The sequence below is a fragment of the Acartia tonsa genome, chromosome 12 (assembly GCF_053477335.1).
Source record: "Acartia tonsa isolate MP-2025a chromosome 12, ASM5347733v1, whole genome shotgun sequence".
Classification (NCBI taxonomy): domain Eukaryota; kingdom Metazoa; phylum Arthropoda; class Copepoda; order Calanoida; family Acartiidae; genus Acartia; species Acartia tonsa.
In genome coordinates, this window is record NC_137271.1 from 45,920,176 (window position 1) to 45,944,683 (window position 24,508).

At 36.5% G+C, this 24,508-nt stretch overlaps 1 protein-coding gene across 2 annotated transcripts; it reads left to right on the forward strand.

The window, feature by feature from the left end:
* The first annotated feature begins 19,275 nt into the window (after positions 1–19,275).
* On the forward strand, positions 19,276–22,445 carry LOC145334808 (C-type mannose receptor 2-like). 2 transcript variants are annotated; one of them, XM_080180414.1, is made up of 14 exons: positions 19,276–19,306; positions 19,416–19,471; positions 19,631–19,672; positions 19,757–19,876; positions 19,981–20,106; positions 20,456–20,520; positions 20,589–20,670; positions 20,733–20,807; positions 20,890–20,931; positions 21,043–21,162; positions 21,246–21,344; positions 21,549–21,616; positions 21,798–21,864; positions 21,936–22,445. In XM_080180414.1, the coding sequence occupies exons 2-14, from the start codon at positions 19,420–19,422 to the stop codon at positions 22,229–22,231; spliced, it is 1,254 nt and encodes a 417-aa protein (XP_080036540.1). In that variant the 5' UTR covers positions 19,276–19,306; positions 19,416–19,419; the 3' UTR covers positions 22,232–22,445. The 2 variants fall into 2 exon arrangements, with proteins under 2 accessions (XP_080036540.1, XP_080036541.1); XM_080180415.1 differs by having other exon boundaries at positions 19,290–19,306; positions 19,634–19,672.
* Positions 22,446–24,508: the final 2,063 nt, after the last annotated feature.

The window sequence follows — 24,508 nt, forward strand, 5'->3', positions numbered from 1 at the left end:
CCAAACATAAATTGCTTATTTCACTTCCTAAAGAAGTGTCATGAGAAAATATATGAGAAATTTTTTTGGATATGGTCAAAGAATTAATGACAACTTAATGCTTTATCAATGAAAATGTAACCAAAACTATGATTATAATAAAGATCTTTACTTTTGTAGTGAATGATTTACCAAACAAATCACAAGAGTATGTTTTTTCTATTATTCTCAGAAAGGGCCTATTTAAAGATTTGGATCTTCTGCAGTTCATGGTAAAATATTGCTGGTAAGCAATATTTCCAAAAATCTATGAAATTTCAAGGCTGCTAGCTGCCAAACGGCTGAACGTACAGATCATACCCACACACCATTTTAAGCGGCATAAGAAGGCCTACAAATAATCTGGAATAGCCAAGATCCAATTATGCACAGGGAAAGCTTCACTGAAGAAAAAACGAATAAAATAGGTCTTTTTTGGGCATATTACTGGATAAAAATTATTTAAAATCATTTTATATATTATCCAGATTTTATTTGATTGATGACCTTTTTGTTTCAAATCCCCAACTCTGTTGAATGAAAACAGACATATTACCTAACAATAATGGGCCCTAAAAGTTTATTTTATATAAATTTTTTTGATTTAAAATGAATGTTTAGTCAAAAATATGTATATTGATTATAGGAATACAAATTTAAGGCTTTAAAAAATTTTAAATAAAAAACAAAATTTGGATATCTAGAATTTATTAAAATATGGCTCTTTTGCGATCATTTGGACAAAAAAAAAAAAATGCCTATGTTTATGGAAATACTTTAGTAAATCTGCTTAATTTTTTGCTGGATATGTATAGCAAATAATATCTATTTATTCTTTTTGCCCAATTTTATTCTTATATGATGTAATTTCTGAAAATTTTTAACAATTTTTCATATGTTAGTGTACCTGCATAGATATATCAATATTTGGTAACTGATTTTACGAAATTAATGCAGGTTTTATATTTTATTGTAAACCAAGTTTGAAAATTTTTTTCAAAAGAAATGTAGTACATTAAAATTTTTATAGTATAAATTTCATTTTTTTTATGCGTAAGCAAAGAAAAGAGTGATTTTTCCTTAGTCTTATAAGTGCACAGATTGTTGTGTTATTTTTGTGAGAAATGGATCTCGGCATCCTTAATTAATCTATTTCTAACTTAGTGGAATTTTTAAGGCATTATTCTATGAAAATTACTTTAAAAATAAGAAAAGGTAAATAAAAATGCAATTTGAAAAAATTGCTTTGCGATCACTTTAAAGTGCCATTTGAAGAGGGAAGGATATGTTGATATAACTTTTTAGCTTCTCTATAATTCCCCATGGTTGTCAGTTCATAATGCTAAGTGGGAAATGCGATTTTCTCAACTCCAATTAAAGACAGAAGGCTAAAACTTAATGTTAACATTCCCATCATTATGGAGTATAATTAACTATTAAAAATTCATGGAGGTCGGACTGCTTTTCAGGACAATTTTGCCTATTTTTGTATTTTTCACTATTCCCCCATTGTTTGGTCCAATTTACAAAATTTTTGTAGATAAGGGTATCAAAATCAAATTTCGGGTAAAGTCCCTTTTGTGACATTGCCTCTTAAGGGGTGTTTTGTCGTATTTTCACAGTAGCTTTTCCCCTACCCCTATTTATAGCTCCTGCGGGGCCAATTGCCTAACAATGCGGGGAAATCACCTAACCTAACATAACCTATAATAACCTATTATACTGTGAAAATATGACGAAATTCCCCTTTAGAGGTGTTGCCATAAAAGAGACTCTACCCCAAAGTTTTCCATATTTCTAAAAGATTTTTATATCTATAGATGAAAGGACAAGTAATTTTTTCTTATTTTTAACATAGTACTTTATATCTTTGGTTTTTATGGTATGATAAATTTTTTTGTGGAATATAATATCATAAAAAAAAATTCTTGTTGTTCAGAAGCATCCAGTACGTAATTTACTTTGACTGTCATCACACAACATACAGGAAAAAAGATTTTTGACTTTTTCTACCTAATATGTATATTTATTTCAAAAAATGCTCTTTAAATCTTCTTGTCTGTATTCTTGTTAATGATTTTTGTGCTTTGCTACTTATAGATGTTGTCATCCTTGTTGTCATACAATAAAGAAATATTTAAAATCAGTTTTACATATTAGGTAAATTTTTGGTAAATTATTTCCAAAATGAGTGTTTTTATCTCCCCCTCCCCTAATTTTTTTAATGGGGTTATTCATCCTTCCTGCTGAGATTTTATAACATTCCCTTCCACCCATAAAAAAAGTTTTGTGGTGGGGGGGGGGGGAGGTAAATTATCTTCTGTGCTTTTTTTTGAATTCATTGCAGGATGGGGAAAAGGGATGGGGGAGAAGAGATGAGGGAGAAGAGATGGGAGGTAAAAGGATGGCGGGGAAGAGATGTGGGATAGAAATGGGAAATAGCGATGGGGAAGGGATGGGGAAGAAGGGATAAGGACTAGAAGGCCCATAATCAAATAATCCAACTCCCTTAAACGTCCTTATTATTTAATATTAGTATATATAATCAAAATGCCCCCCCCTAAAGCAAAGTGCCCCCTGGGGGCACTATGATTTAGTGGGGTGAAAACAAAATTTTACAAAATCTTCAAAATGCCCCCCCCCCCCCCCCTAGACAATATGCTTTGCACGCCACTGGCAGCAGGAATCTATAAATGACACATTACGTGTACAACAATTCTTTTGAAAACAAAAATGTATCTGTTAATACTTGAATGTGCGTCAATATTTTGCTATCACACGTATATTTGCATGAAAAAAATCAATTTTTTGCACTTGTTTCTATTTTCCAAGTAAAAAGGAAATTAAGGTTTACAAAAATAAGCAAATATAAGTTTTTTTTCTTGACAACTTGCTTTGCTACCATTAATTGTTTAGATTGTATTAGTGGTAAGTCATTGTTTTAAAGAATTCATACCTATTTATCTTATATACTTTTTAAAAAGAATAACGATTTTATCAACAATTATCAAAATATAAAGCAAAAATTAAGTAAACATGTGTAATAGGGCTGCCAGACAAAAAACATATATATTATCTATACAACATATATATACAACAGACAGATAGACAGAAAAACAGAAAAGAGTGTTAAGGCTAAAAATAAAGATTGATATTTTTTTACTATATACCAGGATTTATTATAAATTTAATAACTAGGTAACTTTGATTGATTACCATGACTGCTGTAGCTGGAACTTTGACTTGCACTTATTTCTCCTAAGTAACAAATTGCCCAAATTAAAAAGTAACTGAGTTTGGTGTCAGTATGTTGACTAGAAAAAATGAAACTTTTTTTTTAAACTGTAAATAACTAAAATATTGCTGAAATAAACATAAGCATTACATAAAACGCATTACAGTGAACAAGAATCTATCTAAAACACCATTTAAGTAATGAAATTAAAAATTCATTATTACCATAACCACATCTGGTAAAATATTATTCAGAAGATGATTGTGCTGAAGCTTGTAAGGCTGAAGATGGATGCCTTGTGTGGCACTACAACTTACAATCAAGCACATATGTGGTATTCGGCAACCGTGAGCCATGCCTATGGCAACCCTGACCTGGGTTCGGGGAAGGGCCGAGGGCCCTCCCCCGAGTCCTGGGGAAGGGGTCTGCCGACCCCCTCCCTATGACTAAAATTAATAATAGATTCTGACAGCCTTATTATGGTTAAGCTGTATTGTTAATTCCCCCCACCCTTTCCAGGGATGGGGGATCATTATTGCCCAAACTGACTATTGTATATGTATTATATTGATTCTGTTTATGATTACTTATTCCTATCTGTGTATTTATTGTTTGTTGTATATAACTTTAGTAAACCTTAGACCCTGAATAAAGGAACAACTGAATAGACTCTGTTTATTATTTAGTGATTGCTAGAGAAGCGTAGCTTCTCTATAATATATGTGTCCACGTCTGTTCGCACTGCCGTAGTCATTTGAACTCTGGTGTCTGCCATTTAACCTAGGCGGATACCACAACTTTTGGTGACAGCTGTGTGAGATTACGGCAAACCACAAGTGTAGAGCAGACGCGCAGCTGAGGCTAAGGTACTCCCAGCAGTGAAACTGGCAAAACTGACACAAGCAACCTGAATTACCCACTCTGGATAGCAAGGTCTAACTCTGTATCCGGCAGTTGTGGAAGCGAAACCTAGCGAAAGACCACTAAGTGTGGCGGAACCCGAGCTGCGGAGAGTAGCAAAATCGGACGAGAGACTGCGGAGAGCAGCAAAACTTGACGGAGAACCGCGAGAAGCGCCGACATCTAACGGAGGATTGAGCGCTCAAGGGTTGAAACAGGCCTGCGGACGGGCTGAAACAGGCCAAATAAGTGCAAACGGCTGAAAATAGGCCAACATTTACTGCAAGAGATAGCAGGATCCGAACCAGCGGCGCTGCAGGAAGGGACATTCCCTGCCGCCACCAGCCGGATTCGGATACACGGCGCTGCAGGACGGGACATTCCCTGCCGCCGACAGGCTGAAACAAGCCAAATAGCTGCGAGCTGTCAGCGAAAATACGAGTGTAGTGTACCAAGCAGAAGAAAACCTACGTTAACTCCAAGTATCCTGAGAGGCTACAGCGCAGCCACCCATCTAGAAAACAGATATTATATCACATTTTAGGGATTACCACCCTAGTGTGAAAGCTGAACAATAGATTTATGGGCAAGGCTTGGTAAACAAATTTGTTGTGTATTGTGATAAAGCCAAAAATAGAACAGGCTTGGTAAGCAAATTTGTTGTGTATTGTGATAAAGCCAAAAATAGAACCTAGATGTAATATAACAATGCATTGATAAACAATCTGACCCCCAAGCCTTCAGCACAACAAATACACCCCTTATCCCAACGGAAGGGGAGGGGCCCACCACAAATTGAAGCAAATACAATTGAGGTGACATAACAATAAGCTCAGGATTAAGGAAAAGGCACAATCACCTCACCACCCAGTTACTTCAAACCTACAGCACCCCCCTCCCCATAGGGGGGAACGGACGGTTTTACCCCGTCCCCTCACGCGCTCCCCCTCCTACCCACACTTAAATAAGTCCGCCCACGGTGTGGAGATAGCGACCGGGAGAACAGAGCGCCATTTACGGGTCGCGCAGCAGAGCTTGGGACGCACAAAAAATTCAACGGACGAATAAGACAAAGCGGACCAATGAGAGAGCAGATTGAGGGATAGGTGCGCGTTTTACCTGTGTGCGCAAATCTGACGGCGCGTAGGCGCGTTGCAAGGAAAGGAGATTTCACGCACACACACACACACACAGGAGCGGAGCTACTCCATAGCATCCAACAGAGATATTTTTAGAAAAAAAAGAAGACTTGCAAGCTCCTCCCTCCTATCTATAGTGTGATAAGGAAAACCAAATCAGTTCCTGACAGCAGTTCAGACCCTCAACAACTATCTACACCTACCAGCCTACTCTACAACTCAGAAGTTAGTGACAAGTACTCTAGGTACACCTAATTTAAATCTTTGTAGTTAAACTACCAACCTAGTGATAAACAGTGTTGGCTGCTAGGCTAGAAAGCCTCAAGTGTAAACCACTTATAGTAGTGACTTAAAACTTCGTGTCCCGCCGCTGAACCTTTGACCCGATGGAGCAGCCACAAGCGCAAGGAGGCAACCAGCTCCAAGGATGGCTCCAGGACGATCCCCAGCCGGCTCCAGCCGAGTACCGCAAGCTGATGCTGAGTAACCTGCCGGAGTACCGAGGACCGCCCAAGCAATCCTGGAATTCCCACATCAGGAGATTAGAAATGTCATGGGCGGCTTACCGTGTGCCCCCCCATGACACACTAAATCGCCGCAACGCCCTTTTACTATCCCTGGCGGGGCAAGCGGCGGAGATGGCCTCTCATCTGTTTGGCGAGGCAGGCCAAGCCTTGACATACGAACAAGTCAAGGCCGAATGTGAAATGTTATTTCGTCCAGCCTATGAATCTCAGACCCTGAAGCAAGCCTTCAGAGATTATAGGCAGCACTCGACAGAACCTATACAAGCATACATATCCACAAAGTGTGCATTGTATAGGGAGGCCTATAGCCACGAGGATCTTGAGTTATTGATAGACGAATTAAATTGTGGCATTCGTAATGCTAATGTGAAACGTGAAATGATGGGTCATGAGATCGCCTCGGTACCTGAGTACACGAGGCGAGCCATGTTTACCGTGACCATGATCACCAAGCAGCTGAAGGAGGGTGTGTGCCTAGTGGACGCCACCGACGGGCTCACGGGATCGGCCAGCGTCCAGTTGCCCCAATATGATGAGTCGGAGCTAATGGAGATTGGCGCCTTGGCTCCGGGTCTCCACCAGATGGGGAAGGTCGCCCCAGATGACAAGATTCCAGGCCGCTGCTATCGATGCCATGGGAAGGGCCACCGAGTCAGAGACTGTCCTACGCCTATGGAGGTCAGCCTAGAAGAGAGACGCACCCAGCCACGCCGAGACCGTCCTGCCAAGTGTGAACATTGCCATTACGCAGGCCATACGGCAGCCGAGTGCAAGGCTGACTGGGACCAGGTAGCCAGCCGGAGACGCGTCGCTGACAAGGGCGCCCCCTCAGGAAAGCCCAGCAGAGTAGCCAACATGGAAGGGAGCGCGCCCCCAGCAACACTCCAGCAAGCAGCCGCCCCCAATGCAACGGGCCGAGCCGAAGGAATGCCGCAGTTTGGAACCATCCCAGCTAGGATCAACGTGCTGGGAGGAGCGGCTGAACCCAATCAGGTTGGCCTGGGCTTCAGCCTCAACCACTTGGGACCGGAGTTCGTGCAGCCCACCAACATTGCAGAGCCAGAAGTCCTGAGGCCTCAACCCTTCAGCCTCAACATGATGGGGCCTGCCAGACCGAGTCTACCCAGCAAGAGTGGAGGGGCGCTACCCAGCGCCACCGAGACAGTGTACGGGGAGGCCCTGGCGGCCGCTGAGCGAGAGAGGCAGGAGGTGCTAGCCAGCGCATCGGAGTCGATGTATGGGGTGCCATCCGGCGCCGCCACCTGGGAAGGACGAGAGGTGCGCCCCCGCACCCCCAAGCTGATGTCTGGGGCGGCAACCGCTGCCGCCACCTGCGATGACTGGGGGGTGCTATCCAGCGCCCCCACCCTGGTGCCTGGGGCGACAACCGTCGCTGCCACCGAGATACCTGGATCCTGGAACGAGCCAGCAGCCCCAGAGGAAGGGGTGACATCCGTCACCCCCAGTCAGCCAGCAGGGAGGGTCCAGCTATCCATAAGCCAGCGCCACCAGCCAGCAGGGAGAGCCCAGCCATACACCATCCAGCGCTCCCTGCCAGCAGAGGGAACCCAGCTGCCCACCATTCTCAACTGAGCCAGGATAAGTTAAATTTGACAAATGTATTGTATCCAAAGTATTGTAACCCTCCAGCCTTGCCTGTGCCTCCCGCACCAGAGGCTGGGGAGATTGAGATTTGGGATTATAAGGACTTGCCTGTGCCACATGCACCTGAGTTCCTAGGGCAGGGGAGGGATGTAATACAGGGCGAGCCTGTGCCACACGCACTCCAGCCCCATGCCACTGGGCATGCCATGGACAAGGGAAGGGACCCCTTGGGGCTAGGGGAGCCGACACCCAGGCAGGCGCCAGTCGCCTGTCAGTCTGTCATTGGGGAGGGTATCGGGATGCCCCGGGCACCCAAAGATAACGCTCAATGGAAATTTATATCTAGCCAGGAGCAGCCTAGTAGTGTCCAGCCCCAAGAAGCAGCCGTGGCCCGAGCCGAGGATCCCCAGATGCGTGCGCGAGGTCGATGGCTGTCTGGTAGATTCTCACACTGGTGGATGGTCCTGTGGGGCCTACTGCTCGCAGCTGTGTGGCCTACAACTAGCTATGTCCTGGTAGGGTGGGACTGTGCCAACCCCACCCATGTCACCGCCTACAACAAGGAGAAGATGTGTAGCACGGAGCCACTACACCAGGAGGTGCCCTTGGGCCATGAGGTACATGTCCTGCAGCAAGTCAAGATTAGGGAAACCACGGGATATAGCTGTCAACTCACAGTGTCCCAGTGGACATTTAGGTGTGGAGTATGGGGCCACCTCAAGGTGACCTCGGTCCCCACCCTCATGCGGCCAACCAAGATTGATCCAGAAACGTGCCGAGACCTGGCCAGGAACCGAGTCTACACTCTGCCAGGCAAGACCCAGCCATTGACGTTTCAGCTGAACCACCCCCTGTTCTTCACCCTCGATATGGTGGGCGCCTTGGTCAACAGCCCCGAGGGGATGGGTTGTGAAGGGGAGGACGTCCATTTCGAGGGCCAGCTGTACCGCAATGAATTAGTGCTCCAGGAGCGAAGGCTGCTGGTCAAGGAAGAGACCTATGTAGTCGAGAATGGACGGGTGGAGTCCCAGTCTGACCACCTGACCCTAGAGTGTCCCCATTCCGAGCTGTCCTGCATCACTGGAGAGGCCACCTACGTGTGGGACCACCTGGGGAAAGATTGCCCCTTGAGGCTGATCCGCAGCCTCCAGCCCAGCCTGGTGATGGATGCGTTTCTGGTTGACCATCAAGCCCAATTCTTCATCAACATGACTACCCCCACCTCAATAGTGAACTGCGACTTTGAGCGCTGCCCAGAGTATCGGCCAGGGACGTGGATGTCCCCCTGCAGGCCCAGATACATGCAGGTTACATCGGATTTACCCTGGAAACTCGAATGAGAAGCACCGCAGCAGAAGAAGTAGCGGCCAATTGCTGGAAGCTCCAGCAGCTAGACCCGGCCCATCCGGTGCGTGTCCAGGGGAGCACGTTCTCTGTGTTGAGGGGAGATGTATTGCTCCAGCTTACCTGCCAACGCAATAAATATGTGGTCAGGGAGAGCAATGAATGTTGGGACAAGGTGCCGGTGGAGCCCACAGGATTTGTAGATGCCGTGACCAAGGTGTATAGTGGCCATGCCACCAAAATTCCCTGCTCCTCCACCTACCCCCTAACTGTACACGCTGAGGAAGGATGGATAGAGCTAACCCCCGCACCTAAGAAGAGGCCGCCCCCGCTGGATACACCCAAGCAGCTGCTGACCGAGCCCTTGGATGACTTCAGTTCGGGAGGATTGTATTCGCAGGCTGAGCTGAACGACTGGCAGCAGCTGCTAGCGTTCCCAGCGTATAAGGCCGCCATGCTGACCGGCCTGTCGTATGGCTCATGCGTCCAGCAAGGTAGCTGTTCAGCCACTGGAGACCATGGGATCATGTCCTACGATATTGACCGACTGGCGGAGGAAGGAGAAGCAACCCTGGATGTCTGGGCTGGGTTCAGACAGGCTATTCACGAGTGGGGAGATGGCGCAGCCATACTGTGTCTGCTGTTGTTGATCCTCAAGCTGCTGGGAGACTTAACCATCATTTCCCTGGCAGCCGCACAAGGAGGTGTACGGGCCGCCATGAACGCGATGTCACAAGTATTCCTGTACCACCCAACCTTGTATCGCAAGGCCTTGGCCAGAGCCAGGCTCACCCATGCCAAGTCCCGGGACTTTTCAGTAGACTGGGATGCCATTCCTATCGGCCGGGAGGCAGCCGAGGAAATGGTATCCATGCAATCAGCTGATAGTGGGAATGACCGCCCAGGCAGGCCTGGGCCACACTCTGGAAAGCCCCGCGGCCCCTCGGGAGGCCAGGCTGTCGCCCAGACGGTCAACCTGGTAGCCAGTGCCCCAGCCGCTGCCAACAACAACCAGAATGCCCCGTTACTGACCGGCCCCGCAGCGGCTGTGCCCCACGCCAACCTGACACCTGCTGGCGCCGAGCTACGTGTCCAACATAAGCCAGCCTCTACCTTCTATCCCACGTTGGGGGCCCATCAGCCCTGAAAATCACCACAAGGATTCCATTGAATCGTTATCGCTTGTATATAGATTAGCCCTAAGGAGCGGGCCGAAGGCCTCAACCACTGTTGGAAGTCTGGCAGGGAAACCCCCTCCCAGCCTTCCGAGGGGAGAGTTGTAGTATTCGGCAACCGTGAGCCATGCCTATGGCAACCCTGACCTGGGTTCGGGGAAGGGCCGAGGGCCCTCCCCCGAGTCCTGGGGAAGGGGTCTGCCGACCCCCTCCCTATGACTAAAATTAATGATAGATTCTGACAGCCTTATTATGGTTAAGCTGTATTGTTAATTCCCCCCACCCTTTCCAGGGATGGGGGATCATTATTGCCCAAACTGACTATTGTATATGTATTATATTGATTCTGTTTATGATTACTTATTCCTATCTGTGTATTTATGGTTTGTTGTATATAACTTTAGTAAACCTTAGACCCTGAATAAAGGAACAACTGAATAGACTCTGTTTATTATTTAGTGATTGCTAGAGAAGCGTAGCTTCTCTATAATATATGTGTCCACGTCTGTTCGCACTGCCGTAGTCATTTGAACTCTGGTGTCTGCCATTTAACCTAGGCAGATACCACACATACAGTAATTCTGATCTTGAAAGTAAGTAAAACAACACAAAATCATTATTCTTATTTCAAAGAATTTAATATATTAAATGTTCCACTTATTTTTTGTATCCTTTGATCTGAATTTAATATTTTTATAGTTGAACCAAATAAGAAAACAGTATTTGGATCATACTGCAATGAAACCTCTGATGGTATGGAAAGTGTTATTTTAATGGAACAAAATTATTGCTTATTATAACCTACTTACCTTAAAATTAAAAAATTAATGAGCAATATTTTTTTTTCATCATTATTTTGGGGCCTTGTTGTAAAAGAAGAAAAAAATTTCACATTTTCCAACAGTTAAACCTCAATAAATTTTTCTAAAATAGGCATAGAACAGTTTTCAGATTTTTATTGAAAGCTGCTAAATATTTTTATTCTTGTACAAAATGCTCAAAGCCAATGCATATAATAGGATATTGCTTCTAAATTTCTGTCAATGTTAAGTGGGTTAAATACAGCAATACCTGTTTTATGTTTACAAAAAAGCCAGATGAACAGACAACATGCTTAACTAGTGAAGCTCTATATTGTAAAAATGAAAACACTAAGGCACATGAAAGAGCATAAACATTAGATAAGGTAAAGTAAAGAGCTCTAATTCCTGTTTCACAAGTGGCTACTTGTCCCTTTTTTCACTGTTTATAGTTACAACTTATTAAGATGTTATTCTCAGTTAAAAAAAAATTGGCGCTTCCAGCACCAAAACCGGCAAAAACAGGCAGTTAAACTTCTGTACCCCTACTTAACCCCCTAACAGACCACCCCTTTTTGTCGGCTCCTGTTACAGATAGAGACGTAAAACTTTTTTCTGGTGGTTCATGTGTATTTATAGAGAAAATTACTTTTCCTAGTCATAGTGGTCAGACCGCTCCTTATCCGCTTTTTAGCGGCCAGCCGCTAAATATTAAAACAGCTGTAGAGCGGCCAATTTTAAAGCTAAGAAAACCAAATTTTATGACGAACTATTATTTTTTATAACAAAAATTACCTTTTCTGACCATCGTCGCTGAAAAACGACAAATAATGGAAACCGCCAATTTTGGCGGTAAAATGGCGGTTGGCGGCGCTAAATAATATTTTTATCTGTTTATACTTACAACTTATTAAGATATTATTCTCAGTTAAAAAAAATTGGCGCCACCAGCACCAAAACCGGCAAAAACAGGCAGTTAAACTTCTGTACCCCTACTTAACCCCCTAACAGACCCCCCCTCTATCTCGGCTATGGTTACAGATAGAGATGTACAATTTTTTTCTGGTGGTTCATGTGTATTTATAGAGAAAATTACTTTTCCTAGTCATAGTGGTCAGACCGCTCCTTATCCGCTTTTTAGCGTCCAGCCGCTAAATATTAAAACAGCTGTAGAGCGGCCAATTTTAAAGCTAGGAAAACCAAATTTTATGACAAGCTATTATTTTTCAAGCAAAAAAAATACTTTTTCTGACCATCGCCAAAAAAAGACAAATAAATAAGAAAATTTGATATTGCAATATATTCTATACTACTTGAAAGCTGGATGATTTTTAAAATTAATGTAAGCCTTTACTTTGATTGTTTTTTTTTGTTATTGCTTTTATTGCCTGTGCCATAGCATAAAAATAAATAATAAATATCTTGTATTTCAGCTCATTAACCGGCCCTATTGTATATTTTTATATTAAAAGATGTTTCAATAGGTCGTCTTTTATAATTTTATAGAATATATGTGGATATTATGACAGAGTAAAATTATTGTCAATTTAGCTTGCTAATATGGATCTCATTTATTGGTCAATTTGTTCATCCAGTAGAGGGGGAGAGGATGGAGTAAAGGAGGTAAATTAAGGTTGTTATTTTAGCCAGCTACAAGTTTCACTCTATGAGTAAATTACAAAGTCATAAAGGGATGGGATATGGGACTGTAAATTAAATTGGTACCCAGATTTTTTTTAACCAGGAAAATATTCTAAAACCAGCTTAAAACATTTATAATACTTTTAAAATACAACCCATTCAGGCCAGTAATTTCCGAGATCTTAAGCTTCAGACCAAGCACCTTACTACTTTATAAAATACTAGCGGCCTCGCCCCTAGCCTCTAGGGGCTTTGCCCCAAGAAGTTTAATCAAACCAATTTTTTCGTATTTTAGATTTTTAAAAAAATTTAGGGGGGGGGATTTTTTTTTGGTGGGGGGAGGTAGTCGACCCCACTATTTTAATTTTAGTTTTAAAAAGAAAAAGAAAAATTATTTTTTTTTGGGGGGGGGGGTTAGGGGTGTCCCACCCCCCAAGAAAATAGTTATAAACCTTCCCGGGACCTATGAGAAGCTACCCTGTAAAGGAGAACCCGATCGGTTCAGCGGTTAGCGAGATCCTTCGCTACAAACAAACAAACAGACAGACAAACAGACAGACAAACAAAAAAACAGACAGACATCGTTCTACTTTGTATTATAGATGATTGTTTTTTTTTCAAAAAAATTAAAGGAGTGAAAGTAAAGAAACATGACGAAATTTATAATAATTTAAAGTTCATAGACTGGCAGACAACCACAAAAGTATTTTAGTATGAATATTTATGACGGACAAAAATAGGGCCCAATTTTCTCCAGTTTAACTAATATTTTAAATAAGGTTTATTTGCAAAATTTGACTTACACAATTTTTTTAGTGGTTATTTGCTCTTGTATATTATTAGAGTTCAGGGTATCTTTTATCTGTATATAATCTACTAAATGCACTATCTTGTGTAATTCCCAGCTTTATAGTTAATTCAATAAATTGGCGCAATTCAAGTGGCCCCCTAGAAATAGAGTGAAATTTTAAGTACGTACTTTCTTTAACTCTTTTTAAGAAGCAAAGCTTTTCTATAATTAGAGTCGGTTCGTTCTTATGTAATACATAGCTTTTATTGTTAATTTAGGCATGTTAAAATTGTCCTATCGATTTAAAAAATGATCCAAGTAACAGTCAGTTATAATTAAGAAAACTAACATCGTTAACAGAAAGTCATTAGGTCCATTTTAAGATGTATTTAATTATTATTTTTGGACAATGATATAAGTAAAAATATCAATAAAATCAATTCCTAAAAATGTAGGTATGTCCTTAACATATTCTATATTTTATCAGTTTTGCAACAAACTTACTTTAATCTTTTTTATGTTTATTTAGGGTTTCACCTATAATGATGTTTCATGATCCTTATTTTACTAAACTAATAATTTAAATTCAATAGCATAGAGCGTACAAGCCCCTTTGAAAGGATGAAATAGAAAAAAAAACTTAATAACCAAGCACTTTACCAAGGACGAGTAAGGGCATAACATCTTAAAATGAAATAAAAGATGAATAACTTATAAATAATGTATTTACCATCTAAATAAATTCATCTTTGCAGTCTAATACAACCAATCTAATATTGCTTCTACTTCTACAACAGGTGATTAGTTTCGTGCAGTGAGTCTCCCACCTTGAGTTTGCTTGGATTGAGAACCATATAGAGCAAACTAACTACTGCACTGTGAACAAACCATGATGATCATTAAAAAAGTTTTATAATGTATGCATTTTCTTATTCTTTAGTATTATTATTGGACACAATTTTCTATTTAATAGTCATTTTATGCAATAATTATTGACTAAAAAGATATCGTATGGTAATATCCTATAAATTTTTAATGGCAAATATCATATTGTAATCAATGTTGGTAGGATAGTAAACTCCAAAGTCTACATTATTTGTCAAAAAATAGGCCATTTTCGATGTTTTGAGGGTAAACATGGGACATAAAAATACAATTATAAATGGCAGCCTTCAAAAGCTACGAATAAAACCTTGATGAAAAAATTAAATTTTTGTTTGAATGTGATACTACAATATAGATTTTGTATTCTGATGAAAATCACAAAACCTATCAAGTGCTATAAAACTACGTGTCAGTTCAATTCCTATTGAAAACAACAACAAAAGAATTCTTCTCTAAAAAAAACATCTGATTATTGCAGAATCTTTACAATTATTTGTCAGCAGTTACGCCCACAAACTTTAAAAAAAGTCAAATCTTATAGAAAATAACAACAAAGACTATTTCCTTGATACACTTGTAAAAACTTTTATTTACGCCTTTTTATGAAAAGTACTTTTTTATATTTGTATGCAAGAAATTAAATCGTTTTTCATGGGAATCTTTACATTAAACATTATTCTTTCTAAGCAACTAAGAACAATCATATTTCTCTCACAAAACCCATTTATATGATGGATATTGTAAGGTGTAGAGTAGATGTTCAACTACAAATCTCAGGGTAGAATACAAGATTTTTGTAATGAATACCAGAAAAGAAAACACAAATTCATAAGGAAAATTTATCATACTCTAAAGCATTATAGATGACCAGACAGACCAAATAAGGTATAAAACACATAGATGACTTTTAGTTACAAAAAAATTAGCAATCTGTCTGCAAGAAAAGCAGAGTAATTAAAATATTATAAAAAACAAGGATGACAACATCCATGAAAGCGAAGCACTGAAACGGTAGGACAAACGGACATTAACACTTATATAGTGTCAGAACTGAATAATTAGAATATAAATGGATAAGAGTCGAAGCAACATTGTAAGTAAATTTGTTGAAAAACTGCTTGATACAGAATAATGTTTATGGACATACTTTTAGGACTTGATTATAGCGTTGCTTCGACTATAACATTATACTTTGGTGTCCCAGGAATCAATATACCAAAAATCAGATCAATCAAGTAAAAAAATCAAATAAAAAAGAATGTTATATTTAACATATTTGTATGATTGCACAAACGGGTAGGTTTCCAAAATAATGATCACATGGCAAAACTTGTAACTTATACTTTCTTTGGCTACAAAGGAGGGAGCAAAACTTTAAGTTTTGCTTTACTCATTCTAGCATTATCAATATTTAAAAAAATATTATAGATAACTAACTATCAAACTTTATTGTTCTAATTTTTTGTTATGAATAATTTGACTTTGGTACCGTTTAATTGATTTTATCAATTGCTTTTATACAATATTCTAAACCATCACTACCTAGGGCTTTGTACTAATTATCTAAGTAATCAATTAAAATTTTTTTCCCCTTTAAATTGTAATTTTTCCCAAATTTCAAACTTTGATCTTCTTCTCCATTCCTAGGAACATGATTGTCATGGTAGATTTATGTTTATTTTAGTTTAAATAATTTAATTTATTTCAGTACTTTTAAACATACAATTCTTTTAAAAGTATTAATAGTGGTGCTACAATTAGTTACAAATGATCTTGTTTAACAATAAAGCATAAAACACAAAAGGTTGTCATAACTACCGGTGTGAATTAAATAGACTTTCTTCAACATTTTCTTATTAAGACGTTCAGTGTTATAAGTCCTTAGATACATTACATAGATTCTGTGGAAATAGAGGACTAAATGATAATACACATCTTTTTTTCTATAAAAGATTGACTTATGGTTTATTTTGTAACACCATTTGCCAGAAATCTTTTAATCTTTTCTTTTGCCTGATGCATTTTCAAGACAGGGATGACAACGTTCATAAGTAGCAAAACCAAAAAAACATAGATTGACAAACTGGTAAAATGTGTTCTTATAATATATAAATTTCTTATGTAGCATTATCTCCAGACTGTCAAACAAATTTAGTTGTGTACTTGATGCTCTGTGGTGATGCAAATCTTCCTTAAAAACAGGAGTCTAGAAAAAAAAAACATTTCTCCATGGTAGAACTTACAGAAGGACAGTCAAAGTAAATTTAGATTAGCTTTGCTGCAAATAAAAGACTTTTGTTGTTTATTGAATACAATTTCACAACCTATTCAGATATAAAGCACTTGTTATTGTTGCCATACAAAAAATCTAAGTACACAAATATATAAAATATTAGCACTTTTTAATTAGAAATTTTAATAACATTAGATGATTAAATTAACAATTAAGTTAAAAACTTTAATTTCCATTTAAAATTATGAGAAAAATACTTAAAAAACTCAAAAATAGCTAAAAATTCTGGATCAGTAATATTTGACATAATATCATTTCACATAAATTCATTTCACATAAAACACTTAACATAAAATCACTTAACATAAAGGTACATTTGACATAAAGGTACACTTCACTTAAAACGTTTCACATAAAGGTACATTTGGCATAAAGGTATTTTTGACATAAAGGTACATTTCACATAAAGGTACATTTCACATAAAAGTACATTTCACATAAAGGTACATTTCACATAAAGGTACATTTCACATAAAGGTACATTTCACATAAAGGTACATTTCACATAAAGGTACATTTCTAATAAAGGTACATTTCACATAAATGTACATTTCACATAAATGTACATTTCACATAAAGGTACATTTCACATAAAAACACTTCACATAAAGATACATTTCACATAAAAAATTTCTCACTAAAGAATTTTTCACATAAAAACGTTTCACATGAAGATACATTTCACATAAATTAAAATTTATCATAAATTATATTTGTCATGGGTACCAGTATAAAACTTTGGGCACCAAAAAAAAATTTTGGTATCAGTATAAAACTTTTGGTACCAGTATAAGACTTCGGGTACCAGTATAAAACTTTGGATACCAGTATAAAATTTTAAGTACCAGAATAAAATTTTGGGTACCAGTATAAAACTTGGGTACCAGTATAAAACTTTGGGTACAAGTATAAATTCTTGGGTACCAATAAAAAACTTTGGGTACCAGTATAAAACTTTGGGTACCAGTATAAAACTTTGGGTACCAGTATAAAACTTTGGGTACCAGTATAAAACTTTAGGTACCAGTATAAAACTTTAAGTACCAGTATAAAATTTTGGGTACCAGAATAAAATTATAAAAAAAAATGATTTTATGCAGTGTAGTTTTATATGAAATGTACCTTTATTTCAAGTTTACTTTTATTTGATGAGTACCTTTATGTTAAATGAATCTTTTTGTCAAGTTTACCTTTATTTTAAATGTACCTTTATGTTAAATATACCTTTATGTGAAATATTTTTTATGGGAAATGTACCTTTATGTCAAATATACCTTTATATGAAAAGTTTTTTTTTTGTAAAATATATGTCAAATGTTTTTATGGGAAATGTACCTTTTTGTCAAATGTACCTTTATGTCAAATGTACCTTTATGAGAAATGTACCTTTATGTGAAATGTACCTTTGTGTGAAACGTTTTTTTGTGTAGTTTACCTATATGTAAAATATACAATTTTGTTAAAAAAAAATTTATGTGAAGTGTATCTTTATGCCAAATATACCTTTATGTGAAATGTTTTTAAGTGAAATGTATCTTATGTGTAATGTAACTTTATGTGAAATGTACCTTTATGCCAAGTGTACCTTTATGTGAAATGTACCATTATGTGAAATGTACCTTTATGTCAAACATACCTTTATGTGAAATGTACCTTTATGTGAAATGTACCTTTATGCCAAGTGTACCTTTATGCCAAATGTACCTTTATGTCAAATGTACCTTTATGTCAAATGTACCTTTATGTGAAGTGTACCCTTATGTCAAAAGTACCTTTATGTGAAGTGTACCTTTATGTAAAATGAGTTTATGTGAAACGTTTTTATGTGAAGTGTACCTTTATGTGAAATGAGTTTATATCAAATGATACTTTATGTGAAATGTTTTATGTGAAATGAATTTATGTAAAGTGATTTTATGCCAAATATTACTGATCCAAAATTCTAAAACCTTCCCATGATTTTTCCTAAATATTCCCTAAAATTGATAAACTAATGAGTCCAGCTAATAACAAGTGCTTATAAGCCATGGGTAGTTAAACTAAAGAACTACTTATGTAAAAAGATAAATGTTTATCTCATATTTTTTTTTTAAGGGAAGTTTTCTGCAAATTTTATGTCATAGGGGTCAGACCATTTAATAGACAAGCAATATACTATGTATATTGTATAAAGTTATTAGTGGTATTTTATTCAAAGTAAAAATAATTTTTCTTGTTATTTGAGAAATGGTTTTAATAAAACATGTTTGTTAATAATACTCCAATTAATTAAAAAGTCAACTATAATTAGCCTTTTATCCTGATTTGGGTGTAAAAAGCCAATATCTTTCCCAATCCAAGTATAATTTAGCAAATACATCTCTGTACAAGTCATATCCTTATACTAAAGTAAAAAGATGTTTGTGAGTTTGTGCGTCTGTGTGTTTGTACAGAAGGATCTCGCTAACCGCTTACCGTTCTCTTTAACAGGGTAGCTTCTCTTAGGTCCCGGGAAGGTTTATAACTATTTGGGGGAAAGTACCACCACCCACCCAAGAGAAATCGCCCCTAGAAAAAAATCCCCCCCCCCCAAAAAAAAAAGTACAAAGTCATACATAATTATTTTTTATTTCAATATTAAAGATGACCTGATATACTTTTATAGGTGTGTAAAATTCAGTATTGACATTTTATTAAAGCTATCTTTTTAATTTTACATACTAAATCAGAAATTAATTTTGGACAAAAAATGTAATTTGTAAAGGATACAATAATGGATTTATGTCAATCAAGCAGGTAATATGACTTTTTAATATCTATTGTGTTATCAAGAAAGGTTAAATTTTGTCCAAAATTACCCTACATCACCTAAATGTATTGAATTGTGAATAATTAATTTTACATCTGTTTATCCTTATAAAAAAAACTGTAAATGTCTTAACTTTATCAGTTATCACATAGCTTTGCAGCTAAAGGTAAGGATTAATTTTTCTCAGGATAAAAATTAGGAATAAGTTTTACAGTCCAATTTAGCCTTTGTTCAAGTATGGACATAATCAAAATCATAAAAAAATAAAATTTTAGAAATATGATTTTTTGGCTGTATGTTCTTGCCATTATAGCACCAATTTTGGCCCAAGGTAATTAAATATAAATTTTAAAATAATTATTACTTTTGTTAGGATTGTATGTATCAATGAAATTTTAACTAAACATATTATATAAATGATCTATTTAATTTTTTCCATTTTATATTTTATCTTTGTTCAACTGTTCCATCTTTTATATACTTTATTTAGCAGAAAGATGTGGCACTGGGTGGACTGAAAATCCAGAAACAGGTTAAACAAAAACAGCATGTATAGAGATTTTAATATCTCATAACACATTAATTGAAGAAACTAAAATTTTTCTATAAATTTCAGGAAAATGTTACAAATTCTTTTTCAAGAAAATGCAATGGATTGATGCTGCTATTGAGTGTTCTAAGCAAAATGCTGAACTTGTATCTATAAATACAGCCCAGGAAAATCAATTTGTTTATGGTTAGTTAAAATCTTCATCATGATAAGTTTTACTTTTATATTGAAGAAAATATGCTGTTGGTAATACTTGTTAGCCTGACTGAATATTTGAATATTTTCTTTAGATCTTATAATTGCTGCTAAAGGGACAGATAGTGTTTGGACACATGGTGTTTGGACATTTGGTGTTTGGATAGGAGCAAATGATATCGATCAAACAACAAAGTTTTTTTGGATGGATGGGTCTCCAGGTAATATTTTTATAGGAACCAATATTGTTCTCCTTTACAATGTAGCTTTTTATGGGTTCCTTGAAGGTTTTTAACTAGATAAGGCAAGGTTTCCATTACTTTCCCAATGAAAAATACCATAAAATAAAATATCACCCTAAAAATTTAGTTTTCTTATTAAAACTTGATTGATAATGTTGGGGTCAACTTATCACTCTCAAATTTTAAGTGCTGCTTGCCTCAAGCAGACTAACCAATTGTATTTTTTAGATTAATTATACTTTTATCTCAACTGTAAATTGCACCAAACATAGTCACAAAATGTTGACTTCTACATCTTTGCTTACTTAATCTATTATATATAATTAAGTGAATTACACTGATTGGGAAACTGGAGAACCAGATAATGGAAAGGATGTTGAACATTGTGTTATGGTAGAGTTTTTTAAAATTCTATTTTATGGGAAAAAATAAGTTTCATATCTAATGCTTAGATTATATAGATCAGAGAAATAACTAGTGAAGGACTGCACTGGCATGATTCAAGATGTCATTACATAGATCCTTTCATTTGCCAGAAACCAGGTATCACAAAACTAATCTTATTCATAATATTTGAAATGTTGAAATTAATCTGCTTTTAAAAGTTATTTCATGTGCAAATGGAAACTTATGCAATGGTAATGGCCAATGTAATGGAAATGGAAATGGACAGTGTAATGGTAAGACTTTACTTGTAAATCAAAACTTGTTAAAAGATGATATTTTTATATTTGATATTAAAACATTACTATGCTATTTTAGATACACCTTGTGATGAAGGATGGACAGAATATACAGGAACAGGTACAACACAATGAACATAATAAGCATTTATATATATTGTGAAGATAATTCCAATATAATTCTAAATTGCATAAAAGATTACTCTCTGTTATATACAATTATATTTTTTAGGAAAATGCATGAAGGTTGTCAATACATCTATGGACTGGGAAAGTGCAGTTAACAACTGTAAACAAGAAAATGCTGAACTTGTAACAATTCTCTCCTCCGAAGAAAGTCAATTTGTTAATGGTTAGTCAATTGATGTATACAAATTTCCAGTTGTGCCATTTTGTTTAGGGCTCATATTACTACTAATAAAAATGTATATTTAGATCTGATAAACAGTGCTGTTGCAAGAATGTGGGGCTTCTACTTGGGAGCAAACAACATTTCTCCTAATACTGACCTTCTGTGGATTGATGGATCAAACAGTAATTTTTCTTAAGCTTTCCTAAACACTTAAGTCTACTAAGTTCAGAGGTTATCAAAAGAAATATAATTGCTCTTTGTGAAAGGCCTTAATATTAATCATTGTTTTGTGTATTTAAAATCATTTTTTAATCACACATATTATTAAAATAGTGTTATTTTGTTGTTTATTATAGATTAATTGTTTTTACTTAAAATAACTTTAGTGAATTTTACCAACTGGGCTGAAGGAGAACCCAGTCCTAATCCCAATGGATATCCTATATGTTTACTGGTAACAAACAATCTATGCTTTTAATAAAATTTTGCAATTTAGCAAATTAAAAAATGTAAAATTTGACTAATCAACTTTTTAGTTTACTACTTTAATCAAACTTCAATTAAATCTTTGATTATTTTTTACTTTATTCACATCAATATTTGCATTATGCTGAAAAACTATATTATAATTTCAGTGGGATGAGGACAAATGGGGAAGTGGAGCATGTTTTAAGCAACACAATTCTGTTTGTCAGAAACCTGGTAATTTTTATTAAAATATTAATTTATAAACATACTTACTCCTAATACTAATATGTTTCTTACACTTTTAGTTAACAAATGTGAAAATGGAAGTGGAAATGGAAATGGAGGAGGAAATGGAAATGGAGGCGGAAAGGGAAATGGAGGTGGTAAGGGTAATGGAGGTGGTAAGGGCAATGGAGGTGGTAAGGGCAAAGGAGGTGGAAAGGGAAATGGAGGTGGTAAGGGCAATGGATGTGGAATGGGGAATGGAGGTGGTAAGGGAAATGTCAATGGATGTGGAAATGGAGGTGGAAAAGGAAAGGGAAAGGGCAATGGAGGTGGGAAAGGAAAAGGTAATGGAGGCGGAAAGGGAAAAGACAACTAATATGGAAAATAAAATTCTAATTGAAATTGAATGGAAATCATATGAGTAATCAAAATGCAACTTTGAGTGAGTAATGATTTATCCAGATATAAAAAAAGATAATCATTACTCACTAAAAGTTTCATAACTTCACTAAATATTTTTTATTTGTATTTAAAAATTTTTGCTAATTGATTTTTAAGATGTTTATTTTTAATACACTCTTTGAACTTAATATTTTTTGTTAATTTATTTTACAAAATTGTGTTGTGCTACTACTAATCTGTGCTTAGTTAATTTGTCAAAAATTACAAAAAAGAAGTAAAGGAATTAGGAGTCTAAGAATATCTGAAGGAAGGGAAAAGACATTACATATCTCAAAATAAAAAATTCACCTAAAAGCAAAGTTGGTTATTAATGAAATTAAGGATGATAAGTTGACGTTTTGATAAATTTAAACAAAGAGAAAAAAAAAATAATCAAATTAAGTGTATGATTTTATAATGCTTTCTTGGTGTTTTGAATTTAATAAGTTGAAAAGTAGTTTTTACTAAATCTCTTTAGTTGCAATGGTCCTGTATTATTAAAATTTGAGTTCTTTTTACTTTTAAAAAATTCAAGATTCCATCAGAAGCATTATTTGTAAAATGTACCAACATTGTTTTTTGATTGATTGATTAGCCATAGTTTCTTAGGGTTTGGACCCAAGTACTCATGGAGTAGGCTGAGACACTTTTGTATAGCCACTAGGGCTATCAAGCTCCACGTTCATGCCCATTATGACTTAACCTGCTATCTCATGAGAGCTACTCATTATTACCTCACCCTCGCCGAGTATGGCAGGTGTCCCAAATTAAGTCACTGTAATGATTGACGCTCTCTGCAGAGGAGCTTGGGATAAGGGTAGTACTGATATTATGTACGTGACTATTGAGTATCCAAACTTACTCAATAATCCCCTTCTTACACAACCAGAGAAGTTGCGTGAATGTATTCAACTGAGAAATTCGAGTTGCCACATGGGGACTAGAATTCGAACTCTCATCACCGTACCTCAGTGCATTACCACTGAGCTACCAACATTGTTGCTAGAGCCTGGTTAATAAAAGACTATAGGTTAATTAAGCTTTACAAATTTACAGTTGACCATTTTTCAAAGAGGTTGTTTATTTATTGTTTTTTTATATTACTCTATCACTCTCTCCTTGAAACAATTGTAAATCATACCTTAATTGATTGATTATTTTTCTTTTAACCTCCCATAAATTGCTTTTAAAAATTACATAGTTTACCTTCTCACATAGGTGAAATAGTGCACACAAATCACCTTCTTTTCTCAAAGAATCTTCCTAATTATCATCAAAATATAGGTTATTCTTCACATTTATCCTAATTTTGCATACTCTCACAAAATCTTCTTTTTCTCAAAAATTCTTGCTTAATTTTACACCTTCTTACTTGCCACATCATATTCTTGCTTATTTTAACAAATTCTTCCTATTTCTAACAAAATATTACTTATTCTCACAGATTCTTTGTTATTACCACAGAACTTTGGTAAATCTTTCAAATGTTTATATAATTCCTACACATTCTTTCTGAGTCAAACAAAATCTCAATAATATTTATAAATTCTATGTATTTCTTCCTTATTTTAAAAAATATAAATTGTTATCATAATTATTCTTGTTTCTGAAAATTTTCCTTAATCTCACCAATTTTTCTTTTATCTCACACAATTTATCTATTCTCACTTAACATTCTGAATTCTTAAAAGTGCTTTCTAAATTTTGCAGCACTTGCTGATATTTTCTGCTGTAAAGAGATATATAATAACAATATTGGAGCATTAATGACTAATTATTCAATTGGTATAACTGTACTGGCTTAGCTTGGTTTGTATCTTATAAGCTCAAATTTTACAGCTAGCTTTTGTACAATATTACCTAATTTTGGAAAATAATTAATTATTCTGACATATTCTTACTTATTCTTCCTTATTCCAATCTTCCCAAATCTTGCTTATTCTTACTTAGCACATCTGATAGTGTCAGGAAGGTGATGGTCTAGAGTCTTTGCTCAACCCTGCATTGAAGCTAATGATGTTTAAAAAGGTTCCTACTGCTTCTTTGACAGATGCACAACATTGATGGTTAGGGTAAGGAGAGTGCCATTAAAATGCACAATTAGGTCTTCAAGACAAAGTATTTTCAATCAATGAGTTGGTTGTCTGTTTGGTGTTACCTTATCAATGCACAGTATGTTCAAGTATGTTCTGATATAGTTATAGTAGAAGAC

What these genes read in the sequence shown, in the direction of transcription:
- LOC145334808 (XM_080180414.1), top strand. Translation starts at nt 19,420, where the DNA reads ATGATTTTTTGGCTGTATGTTCTTGCCATTATAGCACCAATTTTGGCC. An exon ending in GGAAAATCAATTTGTTTATG is followed by an intron (nt 19,877 to 19,980) that starts GTTAGTTAAAAT and finishes TATTTTCTTTAG; the next exon opens with ATCTTATAATTGCTGCTAAA. An exon ending in TGGAAATGGACAGTGTAATG is followed by an intron (nt 20,808 to 20,889) that starts GTAAGACTTTAC and finishes ATGCTATTTTAG; the next exon opens with ATACACCTTGTGATGAAGGA.